Source organism: Trachinotus anak, unplaced genomic scaffold, assembly GCF_046630095.1.
Source record: "Trachinotus anak isolate AG129_WGS33_773 ecotype Australia unplaced genomic scaffold, CSIRO_AGI_Tana_v1 ptg000024l, whole genome shotgun sequence".
NCBI lineage: Eukaryota > Metazoa > Chordata > Actinopteri > Carangiformes > Carangidae > Trachinotus > Trachinotus anak.
Window position 1 is genome coordinate 2219207 of NW_027273875.1, and position 14314 is coordinate 2233520.

General features: G+C 40.1%; 1 protein-coding gene across 4 annotated transcripts in view; it reads left to right on the top strand.

Moving 5' to 3' along the window:
- Positions 1-6893: 6893 nt before the first annotated feature.
- Positions 6894-14314, top strand: part of sh3pxd2b (SH3 and PX domains 2B) — a 39529-nt gene continuing 32108 nt past the window's right edge. For 3 of the 4 annotated variants that reach the window (XM_071460536.1, XM_071460538.1, XM_071460537.1), the window contains exons 1-2: positions 6935-7275; positions 10306-10386. In XM_071460536.1, coding sequence (XP_071316637.1) covers positions 7204-7275; positions 10306-10386 — 153 coding nt within the window. In that variant the 5' untranslated portion in view covers positions 6935-7203. Of the gene's footprint in view, positions 7276-10305; positions 10387-14314 lie in introns of all 4 variants that reach the window. The other variant, XM_071460539.1, reaches the window with a different exon arrangement.

Below are 14314 nucleotides of genomic sequence, written 5' to 3' on the forward strand. Positions count from 1 at the left end.
AGAATTTCAAAGCAATGACAAGAACGCCAACAGCAACATCAAGGTGAAGAGAAACTACACAACAGCGCATGACGAGAGATCTAAGGTTGTGACTCCAAGGAAAAAGCTCAAGAAGACAGGAAGTAAGATGGGACCAAGAAGTGACATCAGCTGCACCAGGCTTGGAGGCATCTGCCAACCAAACCGATTCATCTGCCAAGGCCGGTACCTAAAAGACAAGTGTTCAGGAACCATGATGCGGCAGTGCTGTATGCCAGGTAAAGTGACACAGATACACACATAAATACAAACAGATGCCTGCACAAACTATTTGCAGATATGACTCTAGGGGAGACATTTCCAGCACATAGACAACTTCTTTCACCCACAGTCACACAAACACACTGCTGTTCTTTGCCAAGAGGGATTAAAAGGGTTGTGTTTTCATAATGCAGACTTCCAGTCTGAGTCATGAAAAAAGTGTTATTGTGGGTGTGAGGCTGTATCAGTGTCTGACATACCACTGAAAGAAAGACATCAAAAAATGACATTTCATTAGTGTCTTTCTGCTGTAATTCACCTTATTTCCACATGAATAGAACATGAGGTGACTCAGACTCAGCAGATGCCTTTCTTAAAATATCATTTTTATGCTTGGCCTTTTGGGGTGCAATGCAGCAGCCTTTAAATACTGTGTATTTTTGGAAGAAATGTATTGGTCTTTTGAAAGTATAATATAATTTCTTTTTTTTTTTTTTTACCTGTCTCTGTAGTTGGAGCCTGGAGTGTCCTTTGTGCTGGTCACCACAACAACAGAGTGAGGGCATGTGATGTGCATGGCTGTGGATCTTTCAACTCCAAAAGGTGATTCTTCCTGATCTGATTTTTATGCGTTAACCTTCGACATGAGAGCTCCACAATGCAGATTAGTTGACAAAGCAGCACTTCTGCATCATCATGTTGGCTTTGAACGTGGACGAATGAGGCAACTCAAGGTCTTCTGCCCTTGTGTAGGTATTTATTGAAGCACCATGCGCAAAGTGACAAAGGACCAACAGCAGCACAACCTCCCATTAAATACCATCCCACTGACTAATTTAGGTGGACTAAACCATTAGTGGGTGAGTCCACTTTACACATATACATATACACACTATTTGGCTAACCGAATATGTACATATAATTCAATTGGCATCATAAACCAATAAAAAATAGCAATAATCACTATGTGTAAAATAAGATGCTTCTAGAAAACCTATTTTACTGAAAGGACACACAATCCTCCCCCCCTGCTTCTCAAACATGGAACAGACAGGAAGTATAATTTGACCCTGATTCCAGAGCACTCTTTTGATTTCAACAAATTGGTAGAGCGATCTTAAAACTTCTCCACTTAACTTTCAAAAATATAAAATAAATAGCTATTCCCTGTCTGTGGAGGGTAGCATAAAGCGTTTCAGTGTACAGCCTGCCGGAAACCCATTAGAAGAAGAAGAAGCAGACTCTTTTGCTTGGAGAAGAGACCCCAGGTGAGTAACACAGGTAAGATAACAAACATTTCAAATGAGTTAGCAGTACTTAGCGTACCATGACACAATAGACAGCAAAAGAACTGCTGACTTATGAATCATCCTATGTTGCCCAAACATTAACCCACCCATAGACTGACACAGTGAGACAGGATAATCACTATGAGACGCACACTCACCAAAACTGTTCAGTATGTTGCTTGTGAAAACAGATTAATTGAAAGAGGCCTTCTAAGATGGCTTTTTAATTTTGTTTTTGTCTGTCCCTCCTCTTGCAGAGGTAATGGCCTCCATAAAGCAGTGGACCTGGTGTGCGATGACTATGGTATTGTCAATGCTCCTTTCTCAGGAAATCTGGCAGGCCCAGTGAGTCGGAACGACCCAGCAGGGAATCAGTATGATGGGGTTAAACTTCTCAGTAATGGTAAGGAGGACAAGATGATAATACAGAACTTGACAGTAAGTGTAGCAAAGGAAAGACACCTCTGAAGATTTTTACTGTTGTTAATGATAGGATTCAGTGTCTGAGAATGTTACATCAACCAATACTGACAAAGGTAAAGTGAAGACTTTTGATGGCTGTTTGGTAAATCAAGAATACAAGAAATCTACAGTGACATCAAGTGTGAAATTGTTATGCTCAAAACCAAAATGTTAGATAAACCATGATGGTGTTAAATGAAAATTTGTCACCCAACAATTTGCATCGAAATCTAACCAACAGTTGTCACAACCACAACCACAAAAAAAAGAAAAGTCAAAGATCACCAAAGGCAGTAGGATTTTATTATCTGGGAACCATGAATGTCTGTAACAAAATTAGTGCCAAGCCATGTGACGGTTTCAAAAGATAAGTGGACATTTGACCTTCTGATGGCGCTAGACAAAAAAAAAATAAGGAAATAACCTAAGTCATTGGGATGATCCTCTGGGCACCAATGATATTTGTACCAAATTACATAGCAATCATCCAATAGTTGTTGTGATATTTCACTTGGGAACAAAGTGCTGGACTAACCAGCACTGCCAACACCACCTATAGCACCACGCAGCTAAAAACTGAAGGAACATCTGCTTGATTTCCTATAAAAAAGACACATAATACAAAAGACAATAATGAAAAGGCAGGTTGTGTACTCTTACCTCTGAAAGTTAATACTTGTAATCTACACTGTATAGGGCCATGGCTAGGGCAAAGGTGATGTTGGGTTATTATGGTGGAGGCATTAGGTGGGGATGAAAAGGAGAAGTGATTTAGAGGGATTAATAAAGGTGTTGGAGTGGGGGGCTGAGATTCCACTGAACTCCTGGTTGCCTCTAACATCTGCACCCAGCTGCATGTGAAACCCCATCAAAGGCTGTCCATGAGTAATGACCCCCATAAGGGCCGTCATTACAGAACAAAGCAATGCATCCACATTTGCGTGTCTGTATCGATGGAGCCCACAGGAACAGCGCACACGCGCCTTTGTAACGCACAGTATGTCTCTGCATATGTGCTTGAGTGTATTTTGAGAACATCCTGAGTTGATAAGGTGCTGGCGTGATGAGTAAACATCATTAGTCCTCATTCTGTCTCTACCCCTAATTGAACTGTATTATCAGAAGAACACATGTACTGTCAGCTCCTTTCATCTCCGGGTAAAGCACAGACATGATTAGACATCACAGAGACACATTACCTCGCCATGATACCCACATTAATGCTGAGACACTGATCATTAGGAGCTCATAGGATTTAATGATGGTGTTGCAGTTGTCGTAGACTAGCCTACTTTTGTTGTTTGTTTTCTAAGTTGGCAGCTTGCTTGTTTTTGTCTGCAGAATGGTGAAAGAAAGATGATAAGGTAGTTCTTTTTTTAGGGGTTTGAGCTTCTGTTGACCTATTTAGAATTATAAATGAGCAATTATAGGACATTTATCTCCACATTTCATATTTGTTGCAGGGCCTAAGAGCATTTTCATCAACATGGGTGTGCGATGCATGTGTACAAATTTTATACAGCACATTAAGTAGGATTCATAGTTTTTAAGGAGCAGTTGGCCAAGGATAGGGGGATGCTAAAGCTGCCTAACTCATTTGTGTCTCTCCAACAAATATAATAATTTTTTTTTTATTGATCAGGCATTAACTCCTATTTTACACATCCATTCACCTTTGGAGTAGCAACCACTCTCTCCTTTCAACCCAGCTGCATCCGCTCTTTCCAGTTCCTAAAGTTGGTAAAACGTGATTGTGTTTCTCACAAATTTACCCTATGAAGGCAAAGTAACAAGAACAACCTGACTGTACAGGTTTAAATTAGCACCCTCACTGAAACATTCTCATTTGTTATTTTTCTGTCAAAAAATATTAATATTCTCAAATTCCTGAAAGAAGATCTTGTGCATGTTAAAAACAATATCTCTTCAACAGGTCTATGCAGGAGATAACAGAGCATTAATGTCCTCAAGACTGTCACTTTTTTTTGTTTTGTTTTGTTTGTCTAATCCAGTCCACTGTGTGAAGATCTTCAACATACGTCCATACCGTTACATCGGCCCAGTGGCTCAGGGAGAAGCCTTGGGTTATCTGTTGCCACTACAGGAACGCTTCTCTGGCATCACCTCACACCTGCAGCTGCAAAAGTGTGACGGCACTGACCCTTCACCTTTTATATGACCTCTAACTTTCATCTTGCATGCAAGTTGTGACCCCTGACCTTTTGGAACACTTAACATTTGACCCATGACCCTGTTAATTTAACCCAGGTGCCTAATAATGATTATGACAACTTTTGTTAGTTCTTGCATTTCCATGTGATAAAAATTTGCATTTTTTTTTTTCTGCATTACATTTAATCTGTGATGGAACAGTCTCAATTCTTCATTGTCTACAGAATATAGCCAAACAGAACTTTTGTCTCTCTCTTGTGACAGCATGTTAAAATGGGCCCAACCCTCTTACAATCTTGTGATGGCCAACTTTTGTGTGACTGATGATCCTTTATTTCCATTTCTTCATTTTTTAACTGTTCTTTTTTGTATAATCAGTTTTCCACTGAATATTGTATTTAACATGGACTCATTTCACCCTTTTATATAATCCCTTTGTATTTGAGTGATGCAATAAATTATTGGTTTCATTTCTGCTTTTGATTGAAATGGTTTTTATTTCCCATAACCCAGATGGGAAAAAAATGTAGGAGGTGACAAGTTTAAATTAGGGAGTCACATATTGTCATCACTTGCATAAGAAATAAATCATTCACTTTTCTCAATACTTAATTTTAAATTCTAACTTCCTATGACAGTACTGATTCCTGACACTTTCTCCCTAATGCAGCTATCATTTAATTTTTATTCTGTTGCATTCTATAGCAGGGGACATGCTTCTGCAATTAAGGGAGAACTGCCACATGTACAGTATTGATGTAATGAGTAGAACACACCAAAAGATGGAGCTATTTTGCAACAAGATTGCTAGTAAAATTTCAAAATTGGTCATTAGTCTTTATACATATCTGCAAAGTTGAGACATGTTACAAATGTAATTGTATTTTTTGGAGTTACTTATGAAATAATTATACCTATATCTTGCATAAGAAAGAAATACACTTATGAGGCACTTTTGTAAAACAAAACATTGGCATGTCAGCTGTATTAAATTATTGTTACTTATTCACCTTTAGCTACATAAATAACGATAGGAAGGCCTATTCACCACATGCAGACATATCATGTGATGCAGCTTCAGTGAGTAAAGCTTGACAGTTCCCTTCCCTCAGCCCAATTTTAGCTTTTTTTCTATTCTGCACTATGTATTAATACCTACAATGGAGACTTGTCCTTTAGAAATATGGATTTAACTGCAGTTCTTACGCACAAGCAATAGTGCAATAATGTCAGCAAATTACAAGTTTAGTCATAATTTCCATTTCATAATCCCCCCCCACACACACACACAGACACACATACACACACAATCAGCAGCTGTTATATGTTCCACAGCAGTAAACCAGCTAGCCATAGCAACATTTGACAAATAAATTCATAATAGCCTATGGGTAACCGCAAGTTAGCTAACATTATCATGCGTTCTGGTAGGATGAAGCAGGTAGGGGTCTCCATCTTGGTAATGCCAGACCAGTATTGGTTCCATGGTTGGACTGGGATAGAAATTCAGCCTCAGACTGGACCACAGGTGTCGGCCACTTGGAAAGACACTGATGGAGCAGGTAAAAACTTTGAAAACTTGGATATACATTGGATGTTTTTAGGGCCCCCGGCCAATCAGTTTTTCAGCTGGTAGTTCCCATGGCCAGTCTGCCTGTGCTCTGGTCCTATCTCTATCTTTGTCAGAGGCCTTTCAAGTCAAGTTGAAAATGTGTTTTCTTCAATGGAGGAAAGTATGGAGGGTTCCTACATCTGCATGCTGCATATTCTGCCATCTCGGTTGTGGGCAGTCCCTGTGTCTTTATAAAAGTGGGGAGGAACAACATGAGGGACTCATATGCACTAACACAGACGCACTTCCAGATCAGACACCAACGCAAAAAACTGAGAAACTCAGATTACATACATACACATAGGCCTACTTCAGAAATCCTACATGAGATTATCACTGCAAACTAATTCTTAAAACTGAGGTTTAATCTTGCTGTGTACTGTGTATTCTGTGAAAAAATGTCTGTGTGTGTGTGTGTGTGTGTGTGTGTGTGTCTGTTTAAGATCACCCCTTTTTTGTGAATAAGGAAAAAGGTGCTTTGTTTGTCTGTATCTTTAAATGGTTTTTTTTTTTTAAAAAAAAGAAGAAAGAAACACTTATAGAGAGGGTGTGACTTCTTTATCTGCTCAGGGAGTCACAACTCATCTATGTCTTTACATAGTGAATAACCAAACCTACCAGAACACTGGCATGTCAGCTGTATTAAAGTATTGTTACAGTATTCACCTTAAGCTACATAATCAATACTTAAAAACTTTCAAAGGTTACTTAAACAATTTCACGGTTATTACATTCATGCACACCAACGGTGTAGGGTGTATATATTCCAGAAAGAACAGTTACAAATCTGCTAAATGCCCTTGAGCGTGACACTGCTTTTGAATGCAGCCTCAAGCATTCGCGATACAAATTAGCTCGTCAATATGAATCCACAGAGATTTCACCCTCCACTTTCCTTAATGAATATGTGAAGCTACCCTGAGGATTACTGACATTAAAAGTGTGTGATCGGAATGCTCACACCCAGTGGCACGGCTGTAAAGGCCTGGATTGAGCCCCCGGCAGAGTGATCCGCAGCCTGTTCCCTGCGCTGACGCTGGAGGGGCTGGTCCACGGAGCATAATAATGGTCGTCCCAGTTACTCAAATGGGAGTGGGCGAGCTGGGATAGGCTGGGAGTTTGGTTGGATCCGTCAGCGGGACGGCACAAGGCAGAGGAAGAGTGTCGGGGGCGGGGGCGGGGGGGGTTTTGGAGAAACGAGGAACCGACCGACCGAGTATTAACTCCTGGCTTCTGAGCGGCTGAATGTGGGTCAGGAAATTTGACAGAAAATAGCATTTGTTGCGTCGAAGGTCGTGGGTCTGACTGGCGCGGATGACAAAGGAGCATCGCCGTGTAAACTTTCTCAGCCGGGTTTGATCGCTCGTATAAACCCAACGGGAAATTCAGTTTTTCTTTTTATCGGAGAGACCCAAGGAAGAGGACATCATGCCACGGCGCACCGTTCAAGAAGTAACAGTGCAAGATGTCCAGAAGCGCAGGAACCCGAACAAACACTACGTAAGTCTTTTTCCAGTGATCAAAACAACTGCGTGTTGATGCTTCAGTTGAGCAACAGATCGGGGTTTGTTTTGCAGCTCTTCTTCCTTTGCTGTGGGGTAAAGTAAAACAAAGAGAGTATCAAATTACAGTTCACCAAGCCAGCGGGAATGGACAGAGACTTTCACAACACAGGGTTTTTGAGAACTTCCAAGTCATACCTGTCTTTACATTTATTATGAAGAAACCGACATGTTAGATTCATACAGCACACAGCGAAGAAAAGACAATAAACACTGAAGTTTGACAGTCTTGAAGAGATACAGTCTCCTCTGAGTTTTTCCTCGGTGTTTTTCAGGTTGACATTTTTCTAACTGTTGAGTCGAGAAGTAGAAAAAACGTTTTCTTTATCAGTTTTATGTATGGGTCAAAGATTTGACCAACAACTTTTGTTTTTTTTTTTTCTCCTAACAGGATTTAAGTTAATTTTTGTCCTTCAGGGTGCCATTAAGTGGCATCAGAGTGAACCTGGCTTGTATGATATATTAATCTCCCTTCGTCCACACATCTTCAAGGGACTCTCAGTAATTCTGTATCACATGGACATGTCAATATGGGCATTGTACTGTTACTACCAGAGACTGCAATATAACAGAATCTCTTTCGATCCTGCTTATATGCCACGTCTGTGCCATCACAGAGGCAGGAAAGTCTCAGAAAACATCCTAATAGGCAAATCAGTGCTGTCCACAAACCATCCAGACTAATCCTCGTGAGGATAGAGATAAAAGCGAGCATCCCAGCTTTGTCATGCCTCAGGCGTTCCAATTTAAAAAATACCTGCAGGCACTGATAAGCAGGAAGTCTTGATGGCAGTGTTCTTAAGGTCATCACACTGAACACAAGGCAATGTTTGAACAGGGGAAGGGCCTAAACATTACCATATGTCAGGCTGCATTTGTAGCTTTATGACTTCAGTTTTGTGCTACAGTTACACAGCTCTTGTTTATACCAGTTTCAGTGATTCATTTTGATCAGACATGGCAGCTATATTGATAATTTAACTATCTAAACACAGTAGCTGTATCCCTGCAGCTGATATCAACATTAAAAGTGACAATATCCATATGTCTATAAGAGAAGTCACGCGGTAACGCTGTAATTATCTCATTAACAGTGTCTCTAATGGTAAACAGTATCTGTGCCAATTCAGGCAATTTGTATTGTATTACCATAGTCACTTTACAGTGTGTGGGGAAGGGAAAAGTAGGTAGAGAAGAAGAATGTGTGGATATTTTTCCTCTTTCAACAATCATCCCCCACCGCTACTGCAGAGCTTGAGTGGGAGACAAAAATGTCTAGAAGAGAAAGACTCATTTTTCATTTTTCTGCAATTCATGAACAATGGAGCTTTCATCATCATCCTTGTCTGGAAGTGAGCAGTGTGTGTGGGAGGTGGGGGGTACATCTGGGTTAATTTGTCTGCAAAACTGTGCACACGCAGTTTAAAGTAACACGTATGACATCATATGAAGTGGAGGGCCAACAATGAGAGCCTCTGCCAAGTCCTTAGCAGGTGTTTGTGTCAGCTCTGTGTTCACGGTGTGTGCCTGTGTGTTCATATGTTGGTTTGCATCCATGCATGTGTGGAGATGATGCCTGGGTAGAGGGACCAACAGACTTTATACCGCTGTGAGTGTTAGCGGTCAAGGACACAGAGTTCTCCAGGTCCTGTGACTTCTCCATCTGTCTGTTTGCTCAGTGGTGTAGCCCATGTTGTGTTGCGCCTGTGGTACTCCCTCTGCACATGCAGGCCGGACGCCTTAAACCCTCCAGAAACCTGAGGTGTGGTTAAGAGAAGAGAGAAACTAAGAAATGTCATTCCCAAGGGAATGATATGAGATCATTTTATCGCTAATATCAGTATTTCATTGACTTGTGAGTAAAATTATAGCTTACACTCTCTTCCTCAGCCCTATGGCTTCAGCCTCAACCTGTAGCAAGAAAACAAGCTCATCATACACCTTTTTTGCATAATGATTGTGCTTCATTGTTGATAAGAAGAAATTAGAGAAGAATTTAGTAAATAGAAGTTGGCCACAGGCAATAGCCCATGTTTAGAGGATCTATTTTAATGTATAGATGACCCTCCATTAGTTTAGGTTTTCACGTACAGACAGAATTTAGAATAAATATGAAATGTTTTGGGATATAACTCTTTATTTGATAAAGACAGATTCCCTGCTAGCCTAAATAGCTGTTGTAGTTGTTCCATCCATTGCTGTATCTGACTTCAGTGCCCTGAAAGAGAGAGTGAGGCCAGAGAAGGTCTGGGAGTGGGGCCAATAGCATTCAGCCAGACACACCGAACCACCCGGGAGTTTCCAATCACCTCCCTGCCTCTCCCCGCTTGTTCGTCTTTAGGGAAGAAAATAAAGAACTGTGTCTGCTGCCTCCAGACTGCAGTGATTGGACTAGATGCTTTTAGTTAAAAGCTCAATGATGTTTCAGCATTGTTGATATGAGTGTGATGGAAGTTGAGGTTGGGCATGAACAAGAAGTTAATTTTCAATTTACTGTAGTGCCACACATGATAAAGGTACCAACAGTTTATACTAATGGCGTTGAGATAGAATTTGACAAGGCCTCACATCAAACTCCTGACCCAAGATTTCCATTTGCTGCTCAGTTTCTTTGCTGCTCAGTGTTTCTTTAGCAGCTGCAAATTTGAAAACGCATCATAGTCAAATCTGCTGCATCCCTGCAGGATTAGAGCTTCCTCTTCAGCAGGAAGTGATGCCAATGAAGTGGGAAATGAAATAATCGGATATCCTAGTTGTGTTCATGTGAACGGATGGTGACAGTGACTGCTACCTGATGTTGCTTGGCAAGCTTGCTGTTTGCTTTTCCTCATGCTGCCCAGCACTGCCAGTTACTGGCACTATGAGTCAGGAGTGATGCCTCAGGCGGTTTGGATTATCAAGTGGTTAGCAATAATGGTTATTTGTTAGTCTACATGTTACAGTCATTTTCTGTCTTTTGCTTTTCCAGGTTTACATCATCAAAGTGTCCTGGAGCGATGGCAGCACAGAAATCATTTACAGACGCTACAGCAAGTTCTTTGACCTGCAGGTGAGTAAGTGTGTTAGTTTGTGCCTGTGGGAAACTGTGTGTTAGTGTGTTGTGTATGCGAATTTCTTTATATACTTTAGGTGTGTGGACAGTTACATCTTTTAGGGGGCAAAGAATGTGACAGGTTCCACCAGCGAAGACTAGCATAGGTTAGAAAGGGAATGAAAGTACTCTCTTCATGTACTATCCACCCATTTGACACTGGCAATTATATTGTGCGAGAGGAGTCGGAAAATGTCCCAATGCAGTTAACTGAGGACAGTGATGAATGCAATGACCGCGCTGATGACCACAGAAATGTCTGAATCATTCTCGAACGTCATGCTGGCAGTGTGTGTTGCACAAGGAGGGAATCTCATTAGTATCCTAGTTTCCCTTCCTCTTTCGAAGGTAATGGATCTGTGGCCCTGGCCACATCTGAGCTTAGAGAGCATGGACTCCAGGAAGCCCAGAAAGGAAACCACTTTTAATGAGCACATAGTCAATTTAGGCAAAGTATACTGTCAACCTAATTAGATTAAATTGCTTTTAATTGATTAGGATGGTCAAAGCATGAACAATGAAATAAAGTATTATAATGGTCCACCAATGTTTTCTGAGCCTGCAAATGTAATATTGACCCGAAGAATGTGAACTATTTTATTACCAATTTCATTAGTTTAACTTAAGAATATAAAACCCTGCCCACAGTCTTGCTCTTATCACATTCATAATTGTTTTTTAATTGTATCACCTTTCTATTTGTTGAGGTATTGCCTAAGTAAAAGAGCATGTATAGCTATGAACAGTAATCGGAATAGTGTAATGAAGGGAGGGTGGTGAAAAACAATGAGTAAGAGCTGTTGTCTGCTCTGCACTGAACTGTACTGCAACAACACTTAAAGAACTTCCTGTCCCATCCAACACAAGCAAAGACCTCATCTCTCTTTCTCATGAATTATTATGGTCTAATGATAAGGTGGCATTTTCAAAAGAAACAAGAAAGATGGTTATCTGAAAGGGTACTTCAAGACGTGTAGTGATGATATTGTATATCAGTGCTTAAAATAATCAAAGTTCTATTTAGGCCTGGGTGATAATATCTACAACCTCTTATAGCTTTCTGTAGCTATTCTCAATTACACGCTGTATATAAAATTCAGACCATTAATGTATGTTTTAAAGTGAATTAAGATTGGTGGGAGATTTACAATGTTAGAAATTTAGTAATTTTGGTTTCATAATCCAGCCATAGCACTGCTTTGAATTTGATGTTTTGGCTCAAGAAGAAGTGGGGGTTCTGTGAGAGATGTGTCAGGGCGATAGGAGGAGATTATGTAACCTTGAAAATATTTTTTGGGGAGGTTTTTTTTCCCTGTATGGGCTGGAGAGTGAGTTTGGAAAGCCATAAATCTTAGCACAGGATTAAGTAATTGCTATATCAGACTTAATCACAGCCAAACATCTTGTCGTTTGTGTCCTAGGAAACATTTCCCTCCACAAATATTGATGGATTAACAGCACTGAATGAGTTAAGCATATATGAGATATTTTCAGCTGGGGCATTCCTGACTGGTGTTTACCCTGACCGTGCTCTCACCTGCTTCCTGCTGTGAAGGCAGTGAGGGAGATGTAGATAAACCCAGCTGGAAAGAGTACAAGCCAATCTCTTATCTCCTGTCAGGTTTGGCAATAACACATAAGCCACCTTGAGGCTGTGGTATTTTCTTAAAGATAAGTGCCAGGTTGGAATGCTTAAAATGCCTTAGTATCTTCAATATTTCTATCAGTATGTACCGGTTGCGGATCTCTAAATGTGTAGAGTATTTCAAGTTTTCTGGTATAGGGGCACAGTAATATGTTATGATAGTATCAAGTGAAAATGAAAAACTATGCTGCATTATCCTCCCAAAATATTATATATATTTTATATCAAGACATCAGCAGAAATGAAAAGCAATTTGGCGATGATAGAAATGCAAAATGCAAAACAGTTATTAACACTAACAGGCAATAAAAGTTGTGTAACATAACCAAACTGCTGCAGTGAATCTCTCCACAGTCCACAGGCAGCATGAATCAGGAATAGTATCCACAGGCTAACAGGCACTGGGTCCACTGACTGTCTCTGGGTCAGCAGTGAATGCACACAGCCCATGGGAAGCCCAGAGGGGAAAATGTGTGTCAGTCGGTCACTGCTTAAAGCAAGCTAAACGTAATCACACAGTGCTCAAATGAGTTTTAAACACTGTTAGTCATACTTGCATTTAAATGGATAGGAGTTAGTTTGGAAACATATAAAAGGTGAGAAAGTGGGAGAAGGTGAAAGCTTTTGTTAGTGTTGGACTTAAGTGCGAGCATACAGCTATTTACTGGAAGCAGTATGTACCAGTGTAAATTCAATTTATATTGAACAAGCCTTAATCATCGTTCATCATCCCAGGTGCCAGGCTAGGATCGTGACATAGAGCTGAGTCACTCATTTCCTCATTACCATTTCTTCAATTCCTGTCATCCCCTTGCTTACACCATCTTATCCTGTTTTTCTCCCCATCTACTCTGGTCATCGTTTATTCTGTAGTTTAACACTGTTGTCTTGCCTTGTGACTCAGGAGTGGTTGTTATAACAGAGAAAAGATGAAACTGTAAAAAATGATACATAAAGTGTCTTTGGTCAATCCAAAGCCTGAGACCCAGACAGGAAGTGTTATTCACCACATCCCATCACCACAGCTGGCCCAAGCAGCTGATGCTTCAGTTCATGTGCTTTTAGTGTGGTCATTGACCACAGACTGTTTATTCATTCAGTCTGCCTTCAGTATGGTTTCTACTTTTATTTAGGATTTAGGATCTAGTCTAATCATTAAGCCTATTTTAATCCACATATACATGTTTTATACTCAGATAACGCTTCTGTTATGTTCCTTTTATATAACAAGTAAAATCCAGACAGCGATCCTGACGATAAGAAGAAAAACACACAGAGGACAATATATATAGGACAATATATATGCTATATATATTGTATATAATACTAATTTGCATTCCTTTTTAAAAGTAGGTCTTTTGCTCTAACTCACCCAGTAATGGTACTGCTGTCAGATTACAGTATTTACATTTTAGTGGAAATGATTAAAAAAAAGGGTCTAGAATTAAGTCCTCTGTATCAAATCTGTAGTTTGATTTGGAACAAGGCTGGGATCATGGCTTAAACTTTCTAATTTTCAGATGTTATTATCAGATGTTCATCTCATCCAAGATATATTTGCTACTTCTCACCTTTTTTTTTCCCGTAACACCCAGACCAGAGTCCCTGTGTAGCTGCATCCCCTTAGTAGCGTAAGGGAGTTAAGTATCCATTGCTGGATACTGGAGAAGAACTCTACTATGAGGAAATTATGTGTTTAGTTGCGCAAACTGTTGAATGCAGAGTGAACAAACCGAGCAATTAGGATTTTAATATGAAAGCTGTGGCTGTTTTTTTTTCTTCCCTGTTTCAATGTGTTCAATTGTGAACAGAAATAGACTGAAGTGTTGCTTCAAAGAGATGGAAAGTGCAGAGGTTTTTTTTTTTTTTTTTTTTTTTTGCCATGGGGTCATCCTAGCAGCTTTGCAGTTTTATTTCCATGTCACTAAGAACAGTTTCCATGCTGCACACGTGTCCACTCCACTTCATAAGCTCTGTCTTCCAGCGTTCCCAATACAATACTTTGAATGCAGGATACACTTTTACTTTAAAGCTGTTGGAAAGAAAACCATACGTCACCTTTTCTTTATTCAGACTTGTACAGATGTCACATATTTTCCACCTGCAGTTATCTAGTAACAAACTTTTTAAAGGGGGGTAGATCATTTTCCTAAGGGCAGTGGGGCTGCCTGTTGCATGACTTTCACAAAGCAGCTGTTCTTATTTCCTTCTCCAAACTGCAAACTTTGTACTTTGGTTATT